Genomic DNA, 22,965 nt, shown 5'->3' on the forward strand with positions numbered 1-22,965 from the left:
TGTTCCATTCCTGGTTGAGGAAGGGAACGCCATCCCACAGCAACGTGTGACCAGGTTGGTGACCAGCATGAGGAGGAGGTGCCAGGCTGTTGTGGCTGAGAAATAATCCACCAAACACACATTTCCAAACTTTTTTTTCCGAGTTTATCAAGAATCCTCAACTTTTGAAGAACTGTACTGTAGATGTACTGTGTGTTATGAGTTTTGACTGGTTGTAACCACTCTTCCCCTCCATTATATCTGTCGCTGTTGTTTTGAATATTCAAACAATTCAATGATCTTGTGCCTCCACACCCTCTCACGCTCTTTGAGCATACACTCCGCATCTAACGTTTTGGCTCATGTAGAGGTTAAAGTAGGTCAACAGACATTTCACTCAAAACCACAATATGTATAAACTTTGACCGACTGGTGGCACGAGAGGAAAAGTCACAGGACCAAATGACCAAAGTCGTCAGGGTGCATCGTCTTGGGACCATGTCTGTGCAAATTGATGAAATGTTTACTTATATTTTAGTCTGGACCAAAATCTGTCTGATAGACTGACTTTGACTGAAAACTTTATTTGTTTAGCACTTTTTATACAGGTCAGTGCAGCTCAAAGTGCTTCACAGATGACTGACAGAACAAATGTAGGCCGTAAAAACAACACAAAAGACAAAACAATTCTGCAATTTAACAATTGGATAATGTGAAAAGGTTACCTTTCTCCCTTTTCTCTGGGACCTGTTCCCCAAAATTAAAGGGACTGTTTGTAAGAATCAGAAATGTTTGTTAACAGCGACACCTGTGGCCGTTAAGTCAACGAAAGTCAGCATCGGGCTCGCGCTTGTGCTCGCTCTAAATAGACATGAACGAGCATGGCTCAAAACAGCTAGGCGACACACGTCAGCTAAAACCACAATATCACTCTATATTTCACCTGCTTGGCAGTAATGTTAGCTGACCAGACGAAGGTCTCTCCATGAATCAGTGCTGATACTAGTGTTGACTTTTCCTGATTCAGCCTCCCGACCGCGGTGGGAGGGAACAGGGAGACACCGGCACCCGGTCGGAGACGATAACGTTTCTCGCTGCGGAGCCCCGTCACTTCACAAGACACGGAAAACCTCTGTTGGTCTGGAACAGCTGCAGCAGTTATTTCTGCACAAACGTCCACTGTACATTTACCAGATATTCTCAGAGCTACGAAGTCTTCTGCAGTGTGTAGTGTGCGCGCATGCACGTGAGGTGGAGCGAGCTGAGTGAAGGCAAGCAGGTAGTCAGAGGAGCAGAGTACAGCAGAGACTGCGGCCCTGGAGACCAAAGCTACGGTCTTCCCCGCGTCCTCCGACCGCGGCCAACACTGTTTTGCAAGACGGGCTTCACTAGATATAACTTTGCCGTTTTGGTGTTTCCCTGTAGTTTGTGTTGGAGTCTGAGTCTGAACAGCGTAGCCACACGCGAGCCGGGTGATTTATACGTGTAAGAAGTTACAAACAGTCCCTTTAACAGTGTTTTTTTTCTGCTTAATTGTTGATTTTGGTCCAATGTTTCAGTTTATTTGATACATTATCTATTAAGGTGTATAAAAATTTGTTTAATGGGTTCATATGATTTTGTTGTCCTGCCTGGAATGGTGGGGTAGATCAGCTGCTCAGCAGCTCAATCAAATATTTCTATGTATAAATCCCTCTCGTTTATTTTCCAGTAAAGCGTAAAAATATTTTTTTTATATATTTTATGTTGAGATGAGCTGTACGTCGCTGCCCCCCCGCTGCGACATTAACGTGTCATCAGTAACACTGCGCATGTCTTAAAGTCTGTGGTGTTAATGCACAGGCTGAGCAGAGTTTTTAAAAAAAATTCCTGAAGCCGGATCATGACCCGGATCGCCACCAAAATCAAATGGATTGTTCATTGTGCCACATCCAGTCCCCTCCAAACAATTTCAGTCAAATCCATCGCGGACTTTTGGAGTAATCGTCCAAACGGACAAACCAGCAAACAAACCAACACCGGTGAAAACATAACCTCCTTCCCAGGCCTTCAGCCTTGGCGGAGGTAATGAAGGTTTTATCTGTAGACCGAATAGGTCTACATAAATCAATTAAGGGGATTAATTGTTCATGTGATCGGCCAGACAGCTCTGTTTACAGTCAAATGAAGTAGGAACCAATGACAATTATAATGACCTCAGGACATATTGTTTATTTATTTGTTTCCTCTTTTTTTTTTACATTCCAGTATATTTCAAAACGTGTAATTTTTTATTTATTTTTTTAATTAAAGGTGCAGTGTGTAGGATATCAGGGGATCTATTGGCAGAAATGGAATATAACATTCATAACTATGTTTTCATTAATGTTTAATCACCTGAAACTAAGAATTTCGTTTTCATTAGCTTAGAATGAGCCCTTTACATCTACATAGGGAGCGGATCCTCTTCACAGAGTCCGCCATGTTGCTCCTCCATGTTTCTACAGTAGCCCAGAAGAGACAAACCAAACACTGACTCTAGAGAGAGACTTTCACATTTTTAAGTTACCTGAAGGCCACCGTAGTTCTCCGACACGTTTGGAAAAGAAGGGGTGAGCAGAGGGGTATTCAGTTTATATATTGCTGGCTCATTGTGAAATTATAAAAAGCTCATGATCTCCTTAATTTAATCATTTTCTTACTTTTGTATTATTTGACACCAGGCAGAAATAGAGGAGCCCATGACAATAGTCCCCAAAAACACGATTTTTTTCTGTTTGAATAAAGTTTGCTAAAAACTACAATGCCCAGCTGTTTTATTTACCCTTTTTTTTTTAAATTAAAACCTATTTATGACCAATTTTTTAAGATCTTCAGTAGAAATGAGTATGTGATGAGTGAGTGCCAAGGACAAGTAAAGAAATACTGACAGATGGACTAATGCATTGCTGATTTTGATCTCTTTATTGGAGTAGTTAACAATAAAAACATATATATAGTAACAGCAGATGTGATGGATAGAAGTCATTTTGGTGGGAATTTCACTCCTGGGCCTGTTTGGGGAGCTATATTATGATATATGGACAATTCTGTTGCAGTTGTCGTAGTTATTTTGGGGTGCAGGCTGAGCAGTAAAGCAAGATGATGAATTATCACTGCCTTCATGTTAATCATGCTGGTTGCGTCATGGTTGTAGGGTTTTTGTTATAGTTTGTTTTGTGTTTTAGTTTGAAAGTCTTCTCTTCTTGTGTACTGTCTTCATTAATTTTCCAGGTTCCCTTTAATTTCCTTCTGTTTTTAGTCTGTGTGTTTTCCCGAGTTGTCACGTACTGGTGCTTTGTCACGCCCCTTGGCATCACTTTAATTTAACTTTTAGTCAATAAAACCAAATGTTTATTTTGTTGGTGTATTTTGTGAGATTATAAACTATTTTGAAAGATTAAAATCAAAGTTTATATTGTTAGTTTATTATTATTTTGAATGGTCAAAGGCAAAAGTACTGAGACATTCCTTTCTACCTTTTAAAAATGGGCAGATATGTTAAATGTTCATGTTTTCTGGTTCTTGTTTGAATTAAATGTTCAAATTATTTCTATTGGTTGCTTCATTTTATTGTATCTATGTGCATTTGTGCCAACCAATCCCATCACAGGGTTGGTTGGTACAAATGCACAACATGACGTCAGAGAAATGTGGCAGAGAGTGGAAAGTGTTTCAACCAACCCTGGTCTCCCCTACTGTAAAAAGTGAAAAGACACACACCTGTTGAGCGGGCGGATAGGTGGATTCAGTCATCCCTCTTAACGTAGTGCCAGCACGTATTATTACTAGTTTATTCTCTGCCACCAGTCTTGTGGATTTCCCTGTTTTCCTCCCTGCTACCTGTTGATTGACTGTCATTACCTGCCTACCTGTGGACCTTCAGCATGTAAGTCATATTCTTTAATAAATTAGTGAAATCATCCTGCTGTCTCCTCTTCTGTCTGCATTTGGGTCCAGGTCCTCTTTCTCTGAGTTGCCGACCACGACAGGTGGGACACCACTCCAGCTGTGTGTGTGGAATTTTACAGTTGTTAATACCTATAAACTACCAGTTTAAAACATTTACTGAATGAGATTACTGGCATTTCATAGTTGATTTTATCCACAGGTGAAGGTACAGGTTCTGTAGATGTAGGTAGTGAGAAGACAGGAAAGTGAAGAAAAGTAGTGTTGTTCTTGCAAGTTAATTTTTTTTTACTTATTGACTGGAGGCTGTTTTTATATTCAGTATTTTACATCGTTATTTGCAAACGTTTGAGGTTCCTGAGTGAACAATGATTTACAAGTCATACAAAGAGCATTTGTTTCACCTGGCACACAAATCTGTCTAAAATTTAACTAAAAATGTTGTGAATCAAGTTTCTACACCCTTTTGATAACATGAAACCATACCTGACCTCGGGCTGTTATGAGAGATGCCCTTTAAAGAGGAAATGAAAAGTTCAACCAAGTTAAGCGAGTCAAAACCGTCCATTTCATAAACTGACTCTGAAATGGAGATCTGTAACGTTCACTCACACACACACACGTGCTGTTAAAAATAGAAATAGAGTTAACAAAGACTATTTTGCACATGACAAGGCTTTTGTTAGCTCTGGTATTCAGATCAATTCATGCAGGATTATACAAATTGTTCACATTCACACCTCTTCTTAAAGAGGTTTCTTTGTTCCTCAAATGTGTCATCTGAACTGTGATTCTTAATTCTGCTTCAGGTTGAGAATCAATGTCATTCGTGGCTGGATGGACAAGGCAAAAGACTTCAAAGGGAAGTTCTTCCTCCTTGTCATTGTTACCTTCATCTTCATCCTCTTTATCAGAATATCCAGGATGACGTACAGCGCCGTCCCGAAGCCAAGTAGGGATTCAAGAACTTGCCCCTTTCGGATCTCTGAGCGGACCATCACCCCCCTCAACATTACCAAGCACTTACTGGTGTCAGCCTACGTGGACCAGAGAGTGAAGGGCTTTGATATACGCATCATTGGTATATTTAGGAGAGACTCCATCCAACCCCTTTACTGTCTTTTCTGCTGTGCAGGTGACTTATCAAGTACAACACCTCCAGCAACAATTTTACAACACTCTGACAACTTTGGTTTTCCCTTCGTCGCTACGGATGTCATGTGTCAGATTCCTCAAAACTGCAACGCTACACATGTCAGTCTCCTGACACAACCAGGCAGAGAAAATGTATTTAACCAGACGTGGCTTCCTATCAGAAACCAGAAGACCAAAGGGAAGGAGGAGAGAAAGTTTCAGTTTAACTTCACAGTCTGCGTCTCCAACCTGTTTGGAGAATACAACAATGTGCTTCAGTTTGCACAGACCCTGGAGATTTACAGGTCAGTACAGCAACAACACCATGAACCACAATGTCAAAAATGAACTGAATCACCTTTTGTCTGACACTGTTTAAAAAAACTGTAACCTTTGCAAAGGTACTGTTGAAGCGCCACTGGATTGCATCACATTATACAGGTGTCTCTGTTACTGTCGTCATGATGTATGTCTTTGCTGCCAATGTGCTTGCACTCTATTACACTTAAAATACGAGTGTAGGGAGGAGGAGAGAGAGTCTGAAACCATAACTGCACCAAAATGTGATTTAAGAGGTGCTGGATTATTTACATGATATTATCATGTGTATTATTAACATTATATCGATATTTAAATTTTTTAATATCACGACCATGTCAATACCGGTATATTGTCACACTCCTAAATGTAATGAATTTTACCCTTTGTGTCACCTTGCTCCAGGTTGCTGGGTGTGAACAGGGTGGTGATCTATAACACCAGCTGTGGCCCAGACCTGGAGCGTCTGCTGCAGAGCTACAGCCAGGAGGGCTTCGTGGAGATGGTTCCCTGGCCCATCGACCAGCATCTGAATCCATCTCGTGGCTGGCTCTTCTCAGAGCATGGAGGGGACGTACACTACTTTGGCCAGCTGACCACGCTTAATGAGTGCATTTACAGATCCATGGACCGCTCACGCTACGTCCTGTTGAACGACATCGACGAGATCATCATGCCATACCAACACAACAACCTGATGTCTCTGATGGACATGCTCCAACAGCAGCATCCAAATGTAGGGTACTTTTAGTGTGCGTTTGAGAAAGACAAATGTTCCATCAATAGCCAAACTTTAGGATGATATTTGATATTTATAATATTTACATTCTCTCTCCATCTTCCATGCTGTAGACAGGAGTGTTCCTCATTGAGAACCATATCTTCCCTAAGAAACATTTTGAGCCAAGTGGGAGGTTTCACCTGCCTCAGTGGAACAAGGTGCCGGGCGTTAATATTCTGGAGCACATCTACAGGGAGGACCCCGACAGACACACATACATGCCGCACAAGATGATAGTTCGGCCAAGGTAGGCTGGATTTATCAGACTGAAAAGTTACTCATTCAGGAACCACACTCTGTGCTTTGGTTGAATTACAAAACATTTGGCTACAGGTCTTTTTGTAAAGTGACATACAACATATTAGAGTCCCAGTCGCAGTTATCCTTTGGAACTTGTCAACACAGTTGAAAGGACAGTTTCCTTAAAGACTGTCATGGAAAATAAAGGTAGGGACAACGAATTGCACTTTACTAATTTGTTTCTTTGTGCATCACAGGTTGGTGGAGCAGACTTCAGTGCATGAAGTGCTCAAGACTTTTGGAGAAAAGTTCAAGGTGCCAATGGACGTTTGTCGGATCATTCATGTCCGCGTGGCTCTGCGGGGGTCGTTAACGCTGCAGCAGCTCAATGAGGACAAACGACTGTGGGACTTCCAAGAAAAACTGATTCCCAATGTGGACAAAGTACTGAGGAGAGCGGGGCTGCTGAGCTCAGAGGGTCAGAGCTGATGGATGGGATGGACAGACACATATAACACTATAATAACCATCATTTATAAATGGTAAATTCATAGTTAATTGAACTTAGTTAATAGTTATTTTACTGTTAACAAAAAATTAATTAATAATTAATGATGTTTACTAATTATTCATAACGTTATAATTTCTGTTATTGTACCATCAGTTTGTGTGATATGAAATAATTCATTTATAAATTGTGTATTGTATAATAGCTGATCAGAGACTATATCAATTGCATTCTGATTACATTAGTAAAGTGTTAATTAACAGTTTATTGTTGCAGACATTATAACATTTTATATACTATATTAAATATTTGTTAGTGATTACCAAATGATTTGTAAACCTTTAAGAAATCATTTGTAAAACATCTATAAACATTACACAGATAGACGGACCAGAGACCAATAATTAACCATTGACAGAGTATTAAATAGCTATCTAAATAATGTTTATAGACGCTTTACAAAGTATTTAATAACCATTTAACAAGGTATTATAATCATCAATTGCAACTTTCTAAAAGCCATCCAAATAATGTTTTTAGACACAAGAAAGTACATAGACTCAAGTACGTTCCACTTTATACCTTTACTCCTCTACGTTTCAGAAAGGCTCGTACTTTTTACTCCATTTATTTGACAGCTATTTCAGTTACAAATCAGATTTTACATAGAAAATGCATGGGTTTGTAACATATTGTTATATGTTGCAACGGTATATATACTGTATATTGTTAAAAGAATCACATTTAGTCATCCCTTTTTGTAGTCAAAAACAATGTCAATGTGTTTTTAAATGTATTTTTAATCACCCGATTCGACTGTTATCAGGCCATTAAACATCAGTCGCTAAGCACCATAGATGTGGGTCAATAGGGGCCTACTACGCCTGTTATGCTGTAAAAGTGAAAATGAAACTTATAAGCAACACGTTCTAACATGTTGTAGAACTGAATGAAACATCACGTTTTAAACACAAACAAATGCCCAGCTGTTTTATTTACCCTTTTTTTTTTTTAAATGAAAACCTATTTACGACCAATTTTTTAAGGATCTTCAGTAGAAATGAGTATGTGATGAGTGAGTGCCAAGGACAAGTAGAGAAGTACTGACAGATGGACTAATGCATTGCTGATTTTGATCTCTTTATTGGAGTAGTTAACAATAAAAACATATATATAGTAATAGCAGAAGTGATGGATAGAAGTAATTTTGGTGGGAATTTCTCTCCTGGGCCTGTTTGGGGAGCTATATTATGATATATGGACAATTCTGTTGCAGTTGTCGTAGTTATTTTGGGGTGCAGGCTGAGCAGTAAAGCAAGATGATGAATTATCACTGCCTTCATGTTAATCATGCTGGTTGCGTCATGGTTGTAGGGTTTTTGTTATAGTTTGTTTTGTGTTTTAGTTTGAAAGTCTTCTCTTCTTGTGTACTGTCTTCATTAATTTTCCAGGTTCCCTTTAATTTCCTTCTGTTTTTAGTCTGTGTGTTTTCCCGAGTTGTCACGTACTGGTGCTTTGTCACGCCCCTTGGCATCACTTTAGTTTAACTTTTAGGCAATAAAACCAAATTTATATTTTGTTGGTGTATTTTGTGAGATTATAAACTATTTTGAAAGATTAAAATCAAAGTTTATATTGTTAGTTTATTATTATTTTGAATGGTCAAAGGCAAAAGTACTGAGACATTGCTTTCTACCTTTTAAAAATGGGCAGATATGTTAAATGTTCATGTTTTCTGGTTCTTGTTTGAATTAAATGTTCAAATTATTTCTATTGGTTGCTTCATTTTATTGTATTTATGTGCATTTGTGCCAACCAATCCCATCACAGGGTTGGTTGGCACAAATGCACAACATGATGTCAGAGAAATACAGCAGAGAGTGGAAAGTGTTTCAACCAACCCCGGTCTTCCCTACTGTAAAAAGTGAAAAGACACTCACCTTTCGGGTGGGCGGATAGGTGGATTCAGTCATCCCTCTTAACGTAGTGCCAGCACGTATTATTACTAGTTTATTCTCTGCCACCAGTCTTGTGGATTTCCCTGTTTTCCTCCCTGCTACCTGTTGCTTGACTGTCATTACCTGCCTACCTGTGGACCTTCAGCATGTAAGTCATCTTCTTTAATAAATTAGTGAAATCATCCTGCTGTCTCCTCTTCTGTATGCATTTGGGTCCAGTTCCTCTTTCTCTGAGTTGCCGACCACGACAGGTGGGACACCACTCCAGCTGTGTGTGTGGAATTTTACAGTTGTTAATACCTATAAACTACCAGTTTAAAGCATTTACTGAATGAGATTACTGGCATTTCATAGTTGATTTTATCCACAGGTGAAGGTACAGGTTCTGTAGATGTAGGTAGTGAGAAGACAGGAAAGTGAAGAAAAGTAGTGTTGTTCTTGCAAGTTACATTTTTTTTTTTACTTATTGACTGGAGGCTGTTTATTCAGTATTTAACATCGTAATTTGCAAACGTTTGAGGTTCCTGAGTGAACAATGATTTACAAGTCATACAAAGAGCATTTGTTTCACCTGGCACACAAATCTGTCTAAAATGTAACTAAAAATGTTGTGAATCAAGTTTCTACACCCTTTTGATAACATGAAACCATACCTGACCTTTGGCTGTTATGAGAGATGCCCTTTAAAGAGGAAATGAAAAGTTCAACCAATTTAAGCTGGTTTGAAAAATGTAAGCATTTAAGAGAAAAAAGAAGATCCGTTTCATCTTTTTGTGAGAAGAGCGCCGCCACGTTGCAGTACTCTAGCCTGTGATGTCATCAGGTTGGTTGGCTCGGCTAAGTTACATGGATACAACAGTAGAGACCGTGAATGTTAAAACTAACGACAAAACCGTCCATTTCATAAACTGACTCTGAAATGGAGATCAGTAACGTTCATTCACACACACACACATGCTGTTAAAAATAGAAATAGAGTTAACAAAGACTATTTTGCACATGACAAGGCTTTTGTTAGCTCTGGTATTCAGATCAATTCATGCAGGATTATACAAATTGTTCACATTCACACCTCTTCTTAAAGAGGTTTCTTTGTTCCTCAAATGTGTCATCTGAAGTGTGATTCCTAATTCTGCTTCAGGTTGGGAATCTATGTCATCCGTGGCTGGATGGACAAGGCAAAAGACTTCAAAGGGAAGTTCTTCCTCCTTGTCATTGTTACCTTCATCCTCTTTATCAGAATATCCAGGATGACGTATAGCGCCGTCCCGAAGCCACGTAGGGATTCAAGAACTTGCCCCTTTCGGATCTCTGAGCGGACCATCACCCCTCTCAACAATACCAAGCACTTACTGGTGTCAGCCTACATGGACCAGAGAGTGAAGGGCTTTGATATACGCATCATTGGTATATTTAGGAGAGACTCCATCCAACCTCTTTACTGTCTTTTCTGCTGTGCAGGTCACTTATCAAGTACAACACCTCCAACAACAATTTTACAACACTCTGACAACTTTGGTTTTCCCTTCGTCGCTACGGATGTCATGTGTCAGATTCCTCAAAACTGCAACGCTACACATGTCAGTCTCCTGACACAACCAGGCAGAGTAAAAGTATTTAACCAGACTTGGCTTCCTATCAGAAACCAGAAGACCAAAGGGAAGGAGGAGAAAAAGTTTCAGTTTAACTTCACAGTCTGCGTCTCCAACCTGTTTGGAGACTACAACAATGTGCTTCAGTTTGCACAGACCCTGGAGATGTACAGGTCAGTACAGCAACAACACCACGAACCACAATGTCAAAAATGAACTGAATCACCGTTTCTCTGAGACTGTTTAACTGTAATTAATATAATGAATGTTACCCTTTGTGTCACCTTGCTCCAGGTTACTGGGTGTGAACAGGGTGGTGATCTATAACACCAGCTGTGGCCCAGACCTGGACCGCCTACTGCAGAGCTACAGCCAGGAGGGCTTCGTGGAGATGGTTCCCTGGCCCATCGACCAGCATCTGAATCCATCTCGGGGCTGGCTCTTCTCAGAGCATGGAGGGGACGTACACTACTTTGGCCAGCTGGCCACGCTTAATGAGTGCATTTACAGATCCATGGACCGCTCACGCTACGTCCTGTTGAACGACATCGACGAGATCATAATGCCGTACCAACACAACAACCTGATGTCTCTGATGGACATGCTCCAACAGCAGCATCCAAATGTAGGGTACTTTTAGTGTGCGTTTGAGAAAGACAAATGTTCCATCAATAACCAAACTTTAGGATAATATTTGATATTTATAATATTTACATTCTCTCTCCATCTTCCATGCTGTAGACAGGAGTGTTCCTCATTGAGAACCATATCTTCCCTAAGAAACATTTTGAGCCAAGTGGGAGGTTTCACCTGCCTCAGTGGAACAAGGTGCCGGGCGTTAATATTCTGGAGCACATCTACAGGGAGGACCCCGACAGACACATATACCACCCACACAAGATGATAGTTCGGCCAAGGTAGGCTGGATTTATCAGACTGAAAAGTTACTCATTCAGGAACCACACTCTGTGCTTTGGTTGAATTACAAAACATTTGGCTACAGGTCTTTTTGTAAAGTGACATACAACATATTAGAGTCCCAGTCGCAGTTATCCTTTGGAACTGGAAAACATAGTTTAAAGGACAGTTTCCTTAAAGACTGTCATGGAAAATAAAGGTAGGGACAACGAATTGCAATTTACTAATTTGTGTCTCTGTGCATCACAGGTTGGTGGAGCAGACTTCAGTGCATGAAGTGCTCAAGACTTTTGGAGAAAAGTTCAAGGTGCCAATGGACGTTTGTCGGATCATTCATGTCCGCGTGCCTCTGCGGGGGTCGTTAACGCTGCAGCAGCTCAATGAGGACAAACGACTGTGGGACTTCCAAGAAAAACTGATTCCCAATGTGGACAAAGTACTGAGGAGAGCGGGGCTGCTGAGCTCAGAGGGTCAGAGCTGATGGATGGGATGGACTGACACATGCTGAACAGGTTGAATGTTGTTGTTGTTGCCTTATTTTGCACTTAGGGGGCCACCATACTCCCTGCCCTCAGCAATAGCTGCCACAATAGTGGTGGTGCTGATGATAAGAACTAGATTCAGGTATCAATATAAACTCGGAAAAAAAAGTTTTCAAATTTGTGTTTTGTGGATTATTTCTCTGTTGTTACAATGCTAATTGGCATTGTATTTTACATCGTTGGAAAGCCTGTTTATTTACCTTAACAATGATGTCAAACTTGTAAGGAGCGTGCATTTGTGGGATGAGCAGCACAGCTGATTATGTGGGTAGCGCCCAAAAAACATTTGCCAAAATACTCTGCCAATGGTAAACAGTGTATTCTCCTGCTGGTGTTGACTCTTGTTTTGAGTTGTTTATTGGATTGGATGATTGAACACTCTATCAGTAACAAGGAACAAACAAGACATATTGTCTATTTTACACTTTATTCATTTAATGCACCGTCAGGAGCCTCAGTAGCGGTGGAAGATCCATACGCAGCCACAACAGCCTGGTTGAGGGTGTTGTGTTCCATTCCTGGTTGAGGAAGGGAACGCCATCCCACAGCAACGTGTGACCAGGTTGGTGACCAGCATGAGGAGGAGGTGCCAGGCTGTTGTGGCTGAGAAATAATCCACCAAACACACATTTCCAAACTTTTTTTTCCGAGTTTATCAAGAATCCTCAACTTTTGAAGAACTGTACTGTAGATGTACTGTGTGTTATGAGTTTTGACTGGTTGTAACCACTCTTCCCCTCCATTATATCTGTCGCTGTTGTTTTGAATATTCAAACAATTCAATGATCTTGTGCCTCCACACCCTCTCACGCTCTTTGAGCATACACTCCGCATCTAACGTTTTGGCTCATGTAGAGGTTAAAGTAGGTCAACAGACATTTCACTCAAAACCACAATATGTATAAACTTTGACCGACTGGTGGCACGAGAGGAAAAGTCACAGGACCAAATGACCAAAGTCGTCAGGGTGCATCGTCTTGGGACCATGAATGTCTGTGCAAATTGATGAAATGTTTACTTATATTTTAGTCTGGACCAAAATCTGTCTGATAGACTGACTTTGACTGAAAACTTTATTTGTTTAGCACTTTTTATACAGGTCAGTGCAGCTCAAAGTGCTTCACAGATGACTGACAGAACAAATGTAGGCCGTAAAAACAACACAAAAGACAAAACAATTCTGCAATTTAACAATTGGATAATGTGAAAAGGTTACCTTTCTCCCTTTTCTCTGGGACCTGTTCCCCAAAATTAAAGGGACTGTTTGTAAGAATCAGAAATGTTTGTTAACAGCGACACCTGTGGCCGTTAAGTCAACGAAAGTCAGCATCGGGCTCGCGCTTGTGCTCGCTCTAAATAGACATGAACGAGCATGGCTCAAAACAGCTAGGCGACACACGTCAGCTAAAACCACAATATCACTCTATATTTCACCTGCTTGGCAGTAATGTTAGCTGACCAGACGAAGGTCTCTCCATGAATCAATGCTGATACTAGTGTTGACTTTTCCTGATTCAGCCTCCCGACCGCGGTGGGAGGGAACAGGGAGACACCGGCACCCGGTCGGAGACGATAACGTTTCTCGCTGCGGAGCCCCGTCACTTCACAAGACACGGAAAACCTCTGTTGGTCTGGAACAGCTGCAGCAGTTATTTCTGCACAAACGTCCACTGTACATTTACCAGATATTCTCAGAGCTACGAAGTCTTCTGCAGTGTGTAGTGTGCGCGCATGCACGTGAGGTGGAGCGAGCTGAGTGAAGGCAAGCAGGTAGTCAGAGGAGCAGAGTACAGCAGAGACTGCGGCCCTGGAGACCAAAGCTACGGTCTTCCCCGCGTCCTCCGACCGCGGCCAACACTGTTTTGCAAGACGGGCTTCACTAGATATAACTTTGCCGTTTTGGTGCTTCCCTGTAGTTTGTGTTGGAGTCTGAGTCTGAACAGCGTAGCCACACGCGAGCGCGCATGGGACACCGATCCGGGTGATTTATACGTGTAAGAAGTTACAAACAGTCCCTTTAACAGTGTTTTTTTTCTGCTTAATTGTTGATTTTGGTCCAATGTTTCAGTTTATTTGATACATTATCTATTAAGGTGTATAAAAATGTGTTTAATGGGTTCATATGATTTTGTTGTCCTGCCTGGAATGGTGGGGTAGATCAGCTGCTCAGCAGCTCAATCAAATATTTCTATGTATAAATCCCTCTCGTTTATTTTCCAGTAAAGCGTAAAAATATTTTTTTTATATATTTTATGTTGAGATGAGCTGTACGTCGCTGCCTCCCCGCTGCGACATTAACGTGTCATCAGTAACACTGCGCATGTCTTAAAGTCTGTGGTGTTAATGCACAGGCTGAGCAGAGTTTTTTTTAAAAATTCCTGAAGCCGGATCATGACCCGGATCGCCACCAAAATCAAATGGATTGTTCATTGTGCCACATCCAGTCCCCTCCAAACAATTTCAGTCAAATCCATCGCGGACTTTTGGAGTAATCGTCCAAACGGACAAACCAACAAACAAACCAACACCGGTGAAAACATAACCTCCTTCCCAGGCCTTCAGCCTTGGCGGAGGTAATGAAGGTTTTATCTGTAGACCGAATAGGTCTACATAAATCAATTAAGGGGATTAATTGTTCATGTGATCGGCCAGACAGCTCTGTTTACAGTCAAATGAAGTAGGAACCAATGACAATTATAATGACCTCAGGACATATTGTTTATTTATTTGTTTCCTCTTTTTTTTTTACATTCCAGTATATTTCAAAACGTGTAATTTTTTTATTTTTTTTTTTAATTAAAGGTGCAGTGTGTAGGATATCAGGGGATCTATTGGCAGAAATGGAATATAACATTCATAACTATGTTTTCATTAATGTTTAATCACCTGAAACTAAGAATTTCGTTTTCATTAGCTTAGAATGAGCCCTTTACATCTACATAGGGAGCGGATCCTCTTCACAGAGTCCGCCATGTTGCTCCTCCATGTTTCTACAGTAGCCCAGAAGAGACAAACCAAACACTGACTCTAGAGAGAGACTTTCACATTTTTAAGTTACCTGAAGGCCACCGTAGTTCTCCGACACGTTTGGAAAAGAAGGGGTGAGCAGAGGGGTATTCAGTTTATATATTGCTGGCTCATTGTGAAATTATAAAAAGCTCATGATCTCCTTAATTTAATCATTTTCTTACTTTTGTATTATTTGACACCAGGCAGAAATAGAGGAGCCCATGACAATAGTCCCCAAAAACACGATTTTTTTCTGTTTGAATAAAGTTTGCTAAAAACTACAATGCCCAGCTGTTTTATTTACCCTTTTTTTTTTTAAATTAAAACCTATTTATGACCAATTTTTTAAGATCTTCAGTAGAAATGAGTATGTGATGAGTGAGTGCCAAGGACAAGTAAAGAAATACTGACAGATGGACTAATGCATTGCTGATTTTGATCTCTTTATTGGAGTAGTTAACAATAAAAACATATATATAGTAACAGCAGATGTGATGGATAGAAGTCATTTTGGTGGGAATTTCACTCCTGGGCCCGTTTGGGGAGCTATATTATGATATATGGACAATTCTGTTGCAGTTGTCGTAGTTATTTTGGGGTGCAGGCTGAGCAGTAAAGCAAGATGATGAATTATCACTGCCTTCATGTTAATCATGCTGGTTGCGTCATGGTTGTAGGGTTTTTGTTATAGTTTGTTTTGTGTTTTAGTTTGAAAGTCTTCTCTTCTTGTGTACTGTCTTCATTAATTTTCCAGGTTCCCTTTAATTTCCTTCTGTTTTTAGTCTGTGTGTTTTCCCGAGTTGTCACGTACTGGTGCTTTGTCACGCCCCTTGGCATCACTTTAATTTAACTTTTAGTCAATAAAACCAAATGTTTATTTTGTTGGTGTATTTTGTGAGATTATAAACTATTTTGAAAGATTAAAATCAAAGTTTATATTGTTAGTTTATTATTATTTTGAATGGTCAAAGGCAAAAGTACTGAGACATTCCTTTCTAACTTTTAAAAATGGGCAGATATGTTAAATGTTCATGTTTTCTGGTTCTTGTTTGAATTAAATGTTCAAATTATTTCTATTGGTTGCTTCATTTTATTGTATCTATGTGCATTTGTGCCAACCAATCCCATCACAGGGTTGGTTGGCACAAATGCACAACATGACGTCAGAGAAATGTGGCAGAGAGTGGAAAGTGTTTCAACCAACCCTGGTCTCCCCTACTGTAAAAAGTGAAAAGACACACACCTGTTGAGCGGGCGGATAGGTGGATTCAGTCATCCCTCTTAACGTAGTGCCAGCACGTATTATTACTAGTTTATTCTCTGCCACCAGTCTTGTGGATTTCCCTGTTTTCCTTCCTGCTACCTGTTGATTGACTGTCATTACCTGCCTACCTGTGGACCTTCAGCATGTAAGTCATATTCTTTAATAAATTAGTGAAATCATCCTGCTGTCTCCTCTTCTGTCTGCATTTGGGTCCAGGTCCTCTTTCTCTGAGTTGCCGACCACGACAGGTGGGACACCACTCCAGCTGTGTGTGTGGAATTTTACAGTTGTTAATACCTATAAACTACCAGTTTAAAACATTTACTGAATGAGATTACTGGCATTTCATAGTTGATTTTATCCACAGGTGAAGGTACAGGTTCTGTAGATGTAGGTAGTGAGAAGACAGGAAAGTGAAGAAAAGTAGTGTTGTTCTTGCAAGTTACATTTTTTTTTTTACTTATTGACTGGAGGCTGTTTATTCAGTATTTAACATCGTAATTTGCAAACGTTTGAGGTTCCTGAGTGAACAATGATTTACAAGTCATACAAAGAGCATTTGTTTCACCTGGCACACAAATCTGTCTAAAATGTAACTAAAAATGTTGTGAATCAAGTTTCTACACCCTTTTGATAACATGAAACCATACCTGACCTTTGGCTGTTATGAGAGATGCCCTTTAAAGAGGAAATGAAAAGTTCAACCAAGTTAAGCTGGTTTGAAAAATGTAAGCATTTAAGAGAAAAAAGAAGATCCGTTTCATCTTTTTGTGAGAAGAGCGCCGCCACGTTGCAGTACTCTAGCCTGTGATGTCATCAGGTTGGTTGGCTCGGCTAAGTTACATGGATACAACAGTAGAGACCGTGAATGTTAAAACTAACGACAAAACCGTCCATTTCATAAACTGACTCTGAAATGGAGATCAGTAACGTTCATTCACACACACACACATGCTGTTAAAAATAGAAATAGAGTTAACAAAGACTATTTTGCACATGACAAGGCTTTTGTTAGCTCTGGTATTCAGATCAATTCATGCAGGATTATACAAATTGTTCACATTCACACCTCTTCTTAAAGAGGTTTCTTTGTTCCTCAAATGTGTCATCTGAAGTGTGATTCCTAATTCTGCTTCAGGTTGGGAATCTATGTCATCCGTGGCTGGATGGACAAGGCAAAAGACTTCAAAGGGAAGTTCTTCCTCCTTGTCATTGTTACCTTCATCCTCTTTATCAGAATATCCAGGATGACGTATAGCGCCGTCCCGAAGCCACGTAGGGATTCAAGAACTTGCCCCTTTCGGATCTCTGAGCGGACCATCACCCCCCTCAACAATACCAAGCACTTACTGGTGTCAGCCTACATGGACCAGAGAGTGAAGGGCTTTGATATACGCATCATTGGTATATTTAGGAGAGACTCCATCCAACCTCTTTACTGTCTTTTCTGCTGTGCAGGTCACTTATCAAGTACAACACCTCCAACAACAATTTTACAACACTCTGACAACTTTGGTTTTCCCTTCGTCGCTACGGATGTCATGTGTCAGATTCCTCAAAACTGCAACGCTACACATGTCAGTCTCCTGACACAACCAGGCAGAGTAAAAGTATTTAACCAGACTTGGCTTCCTATCAGAAACCAGAAGACCAAAGGGAAGGAGGAGAAAAAGTTTCAGTTTAACTTCACAGTCTGCGTCTCCAACCTGTTTGGAGACTACAACAATGTGCTTCAGTTTGCACAGACCCTGGAGATGTACAGGTCAGTACAGCAACAACACCACGAACCACAATGTCAAAAATGAACTGAATCACCGTTTCTCTGAGACTGTTTAACTGTAATTAATATAATGAATGTTACCCTTTGTGTCACCTTGCTCCAGGTTACTGGGTGTGAACAGGGTGGTGATCTATAACACCAGCTGTGGCCCAGACCTGGACCGCCTACTGCAGAGCTACAGCCAGGAGGGCTTCGTGGAGATGGTTCCCTGGCCCATCGACCAGCATCTGAATCCATCTCGGGGCTGGCTCTTCTCAGAGCATGGAGGGGACGTACACTACTTTGGCCAGCTGGCCACGCTTAATGAGTGCATTTACAGATCCATGGACCGCTCACGCTACGTCCTGTTGAACGACATCGACGAGATCATAATGCCGTACCAACACAACAACCTGATGTCTCTGATGGACATGCTCCAACAGCAGCATCCAAATGTAGGGTACTTTTAGTGTGCGTTTGAGAAAGACAAATGTTCCATCAATAACCAAACTTTAGGATAATATTTGATATTTATAATATTTACATTCTCTCTCCATCTTCCATGCTGTAGACAGGAGTGTTCCTCATTGAGAACCATATCTTCCCTAAGAAACATTTTGAGCCAAGTGGGAGGTTTCACCTGCCTCAGTGGAACAAGGTGCCGGGCGTTAATATTCTGGAGCACATCTACAGGGAGGACCCCGACAGACACATATACCACCCACACAAGATGATAGTTCGGCCAAGGTAGGCTGGATTTATCAGACTGAAAAGTTACTCATTCAGGAACCACACTCTGCGCTTTGGTTGAATTACAAAACATTTGGCTACAGGTCTTTTTGTAAAGTGACATACAACATATTAGAGTCCCAGTCGCAGTTATCCTTTGGAACTGGAAAACATAGTTTAAAGGACAGTTTCCTTAAAGACTGTCATGGAAAATAAAGGTAGGGACAACGAATTGCAATTTACTAATTTGTGTCTCTGTGCATCACAGGTTGGTGGAGCAGACTTCAGTGCATGAAGTGCTCAAGACTTTTGGAGAAAAGTTCAAGGTGCCAATGGACGTTTGTCGGATCATTCATGTCCGCGTGCCTCTGCGGGGGTCGTTAACGCTGCAGCAGCTCAATGAGGACAAACGACTGTGGGACTTCCAAGAAAAACTGATTCCCAATGTGGACAAAGTACTGAGGAGAGCGGGGCTGCTGGGCTCAGAGGGTCAGAGCTGATGGATGGGATGGACTGACACATGCTGAACAGGTTGAATGTTGTTGTTGTTGCCTTATTTTGCACTTAGGGGGCCACCATACTCCCTGCCCTCAGCAATAGCTGCCACAATAGTGGTGGTGCTGATGATAAGAACTAGACTCAGGTATCAATATAAACTCGGAAAAAAAAGTTTTCAAATTTGTGTTTTGTGGATTATTTCTCTGTTGTTACAATGCTAATTGGCATTGTATTTTACATCGTTGGAAAGCCTGTTTATTTACCTTAACAATGATGTCAAACTTGTAAGGAGCGTGCATTTGTGGGATGAGCAGCACAGCTGATTATGTGGGTAGCGCCCAAAAAACATTTGCCAAAATACTCTGCCAATGGTAAACAGTGTATTCTCCTGCTGGTGTTGACTCTTGTTTTGAGTTTATTGGATTGGATGATTGAACACTCTATCAGTAACAAGGAACAAACAAGACATATTGTCTATTTTACACTTTATTCATTTAATGCACCGTCAGGAGCCTCAGTAGCGGTGGAAGATCCATACGCAGCCACAACAGCCTGGTTGAGGGTGTTGTGTTCCATTCCTGGTTGAGGAAGGGAACGCCATCCCACAGCAACGTGTGACCAGGTTGGTGACCAGCATGAGGAGGAGGTGCCAGGCTGTTGTGGCTGAGAAATAATCCACCAAACACACATTTCCAAACTTTTTTTTCCGAGTTTATCAAGAATCCTCAACTTTTGAAGAACTGTACTGTAGATGTACTGTGTGTTATGAGTTTTGACTGGTTGTAACCACTCTTCCCCTCCATTATATCTGTCGCTGTTGTTTTGAATATTCAAACAATTCAATGATCTTGTGCCTCCACACCCTCTCACGCTCTTTGAGCATACACTCCGCATCTAACGTTTTGGCTCATGTAGAGGTTAAAGTAGGTCAACAGACATTTCACTCAAAACCACAATATGTATAAACTTTGACCGACTGGTGGCACGAGAGGAAAAGTCACAGGACCAAATGACCAAAGTCGTCAGGGTGCATCGTCTTGGGACCATGAATGTCTGTGCAAATTGATGAAATGTTTACTTATATTTTAGTCTGGACCAAAATCTGTCTGATAGACTGACTTTGACTGAAAACTTTATTTGTTTAGCACTTTTTATACAGGTCAGTGCAGCTCAAAGTGCTTCACAGATGACTGACAGAACAAATGTAGGCCGTAAAAACAACACAAAAGACAAAACAATTCTGCAATTTAACAATTGGATAATGTGAAAAGGTTACCTTTCTCCCTTTTCTCTGGGACCTGTTCCCCAAAATTAAAGGGACTGTTTGTAAGAATCAGAAATGTTTGTTAACAGCGACACCTGTGGCCGTTAAGTCAACGAAAGTCAGCATCGGGCTCGCGCTTGTGCTCGCTCTAAATAGACATGAACGAGCATGGCTCAAAACAGCTAGGCGACACACGTCAGCTAAAACCACAATATCACTCTATATTTCACCTGCTTGGCAGTAATGTTAGCTGACCAGACGAAGGTCTCTCCATGAATCAGTGCTGATACTAGTGTTGACTTTTCCTGATTCAGCCTCCCGACCGCGGTGGGAGGGAACAGGGAGACACCGGCACCCGGTCGGAGACGATAACGTTTCTCGCTGCGGAGCCCCGTCACTTCACAAGACACGGAAAACCTCTGTTGGTCTGGAACAGCTGCAGCATTTATTTCTGCACAAACGTCCACTGTACATTTACCAGATATTCTCAGAGCTACGAAGTCTTCTGCAGTGTGTAATGTGCGCGCATGCACGTGAGGTGGAGCGAGCTGAGTGAAGGCAAGCAGGTAGTCAGAGGAGCAGAGTACAGCAGAGACTGCGGCCCTGGAGACCAAAGCTACGGTCTTCCCCGCGTCCTCCGACCGCGGCCAACACTGTTTTGCAAGACGGGCTTCACTAGATATAACTTTGCCGTTTTGGTGTTTCCCTGTAGTTTGTGTTGGAGTCTGAGTCTGAACAGCGTAGCCACACGCGAGCGCGCATGGGACACCGATCCGGGTGATTTATACGTGTAAGAAGTTACAAACAGTCCCTTTAACAGTGTTTTTTTTCTGCTTAATTGTTGATTTTGGTCCAATGTTTCAGTTTATTTGATACATTATCTATTAAGGTGTATAAAAATGTGTTTAATGGGTTCATATGATTTTGTTGTCCTGCCTGGAATGGTGGGGTAGATCAGCTGCTCAGCAGCTCAATCAAATATTTCTATGTATAAATCCCTCTCGTTTATTTTCCAGTAAAGCGTAAAAATATTTTTTTTATATATTTTATGTTGAGATGAGCTGTACGTCGCTGCCCCCCCGCTGCGACATTAACGTGTCATCAGTAACACTGCGCATGTCTTAAAGTCTGTGGTGTTAATGCACAGGCTGAGCAGAGTTTTTAAAAAAAATTCCTGAAGCCGGATCATGACCCGGATCGCCACCAAAATCAAATGGATTGTTCATTGTGCCACATCCAGTCCCCTCCAAACAATTTCAGTCAAATCCATCGCGGACTTTTGGAGTAATCGTCCAAACGGACAAACCAGCAAACAAACCAACACCGGTGAAAACATAACCTCCTTCCCAGGCCTTCAGCCTTGGCGGAGGTAATGAAGGTTTTATCTGTAGACCGAATAGGTCTACATAAATCAATTAAGGGGATTAATTGTTCATGTGATCGGCCAGACAGCTCTTTTTACAGTCAAATGAAGTAGGAACCAATGACAATTATAATGACCTCAGGACATATTGTTTATTTATTTGTTTCCTCTTTTTTTTTTACATTCCAGTATATTTCAAAACGTGTAATTTTTTATTTATTTTTTTAATTAAAGGTGCAGTGTGTAGGATATCAGGGGATCTATTGGCAGAAATGGAATATAACATTCATAACTATGTTTTCATTAATGTTTAATCACCTGAAACTAAGAATTTCGTTTTCATTAGCTTAGAATGAGCCCTTTACATCTACATAGGGAGCGGATCCTCTTCACAGAGTCCGCCATGTTGCTCCTCCATGTTTCTACAGTAGCCCAGAAGAGACAAACCAAACACTGACTCTAGAGAGAGACTTTCACATTTTTAAGTTACCTGAAGGCCACCGTAGTTCTCCGACACGTTTGGAAAAGAAGGGGTGAGCAGAGGGGTATTCAGTTTATATATTGCTGGCTCATTGTGAAATTATAAAAAGCTCATGATCTCCTTAATTTAATCATTTTCTTACTTTTGTATTATTTGACACCAGGCAGAAATAGAGGAGCCCATGACAATAGTCCCCAAAAACACGATTTTTTTCTGTTTGAATAAAGTTTGCTAAAAACTACAATGCCCAGCTGTTTTATTTACCCTTTTTTTTTTTAAATTAAAACCTATTTATGACCAATTTTTTAAGATCTTCAGTAGAAATGAGTATGTGATGAGTGAGTGCCAAGGACAAGTAAAGAAATACTGACAGATGGACTAATGCATTGCTGATTTTGATCTCTTTATTGGAGTAGTTAACAATAAAAACATATATATAGTAATAGCAGAAGTGATGGATAGAAGTCATTTTGGTGGGAATTTCACTCCTGGGCCCGTTTGGGGAGCTATATTATGATATATGGACAATTCTGTTGCAGTTGTCGTAGTTATTTTGGGGTGCAGGCTGAGCAGTAAAGCAAGATGATGAATTATCACTGCCTTCATGTTAATCATGCTGGTTGCGTCATGGTTGTAGGGTTTTTGTTATAGTTTGTTTTGTGTTTTAGTTTGAAAGTCTTCTCTTCTTGTGTACTGTCTTC

General features: G+C 40.8%; 3 protein-coding genes across 4 annotated transcripts in view; all 3 read left to right on the plus strand.

Moving 5' to 3' along the window:
• The window catches only part of LOC141783927 (uncharacterized), a 36,276-nt gene extending 21,059 nt beyond the window's left edge, over positions 1-15,217 (plus strand). The window contains exons 3-6 of the mRNA XM_074661529.1: positions 10,307-10,610; positions 10,732-11,062; positions 11,179-11,354; positions 11,605-15,217. Of these exons, the coding sequence (XP_074517630.1) occupies positions 10,307-10,610; positions 10,732-11,062; positions 11,179-11,354; positions 11,605-11,836 (1,043 nt within the window). The 3' untranslated portion in view covers positions 11,837-15,217. The remainder of the gene's footprint in view (positions 1-10,306; positions 10,611-10,731; positions 11,063-11,178; positions 11,355-11,604) is intronic.
• LOC141783923 (uncharacterized) lies at positions 1,435-8,651 on the plus strand. Of its 2 annotated transcripts, XR_012597381.1 has the most exons (6): positions 1,435-3,886; positions 4,716-5,345; positions 5,764-6,094; positions 6,211-6,386; positions 6,637-8,036; positions 8,442-8,651. XR_012597381.1 is itself a non-coding variant. In XM_074661525.1 (5 exons), coding segments are annotated over exons 1-5 (1,371 nt in total). In that variant the 5' UTR covers positions 1,435-3,884; the 3' UTR covers positions 6,869-8,651. The 2 variants fall into 2 exon arrangements, 1 of the variants encoding a protein (XP_074517626.1); XM_074661525.1 differs by having other exon boundaries at positions 6,637-8,651.
• Positions 15,218-15,912: 695 nt separating the features above from the next.
• LOC141783925 (uncharacterized) lies at positions 15,913-22,535 on the plus strand. The gene is made up of 5 exons (XM_074661527.1): positions 15,913-16,315; positions 17,309-17,932; positions 18,054-18,384; positions 18,501-18,676; positions 18,927-22,535. Coding segments are annotated over exons 1-5 (1,365 nt in total). The 5' UTR covers positions 15,913-16,313; the 3' UTR covers positions 19,159-22,535.
• Positions 22,536-22,965: the final 430 nt, after the last annotated feature.

This window comes from Sebastes fasciatus, chromosome 15, assembly GCF_043250625.1.
Source record: "Sebastes fasciatus isolate fSebFas1 chromosome 15, fSebFas1.pri, whole genome shotgun sequence".
In the NCBI taxonomy this organism is placed as follows: Eukaryota; Metazoa; Chordata; class Actinopteri; order Perciformes; family Sebastidae; genus Sebastes; species Sebastes fasciatus.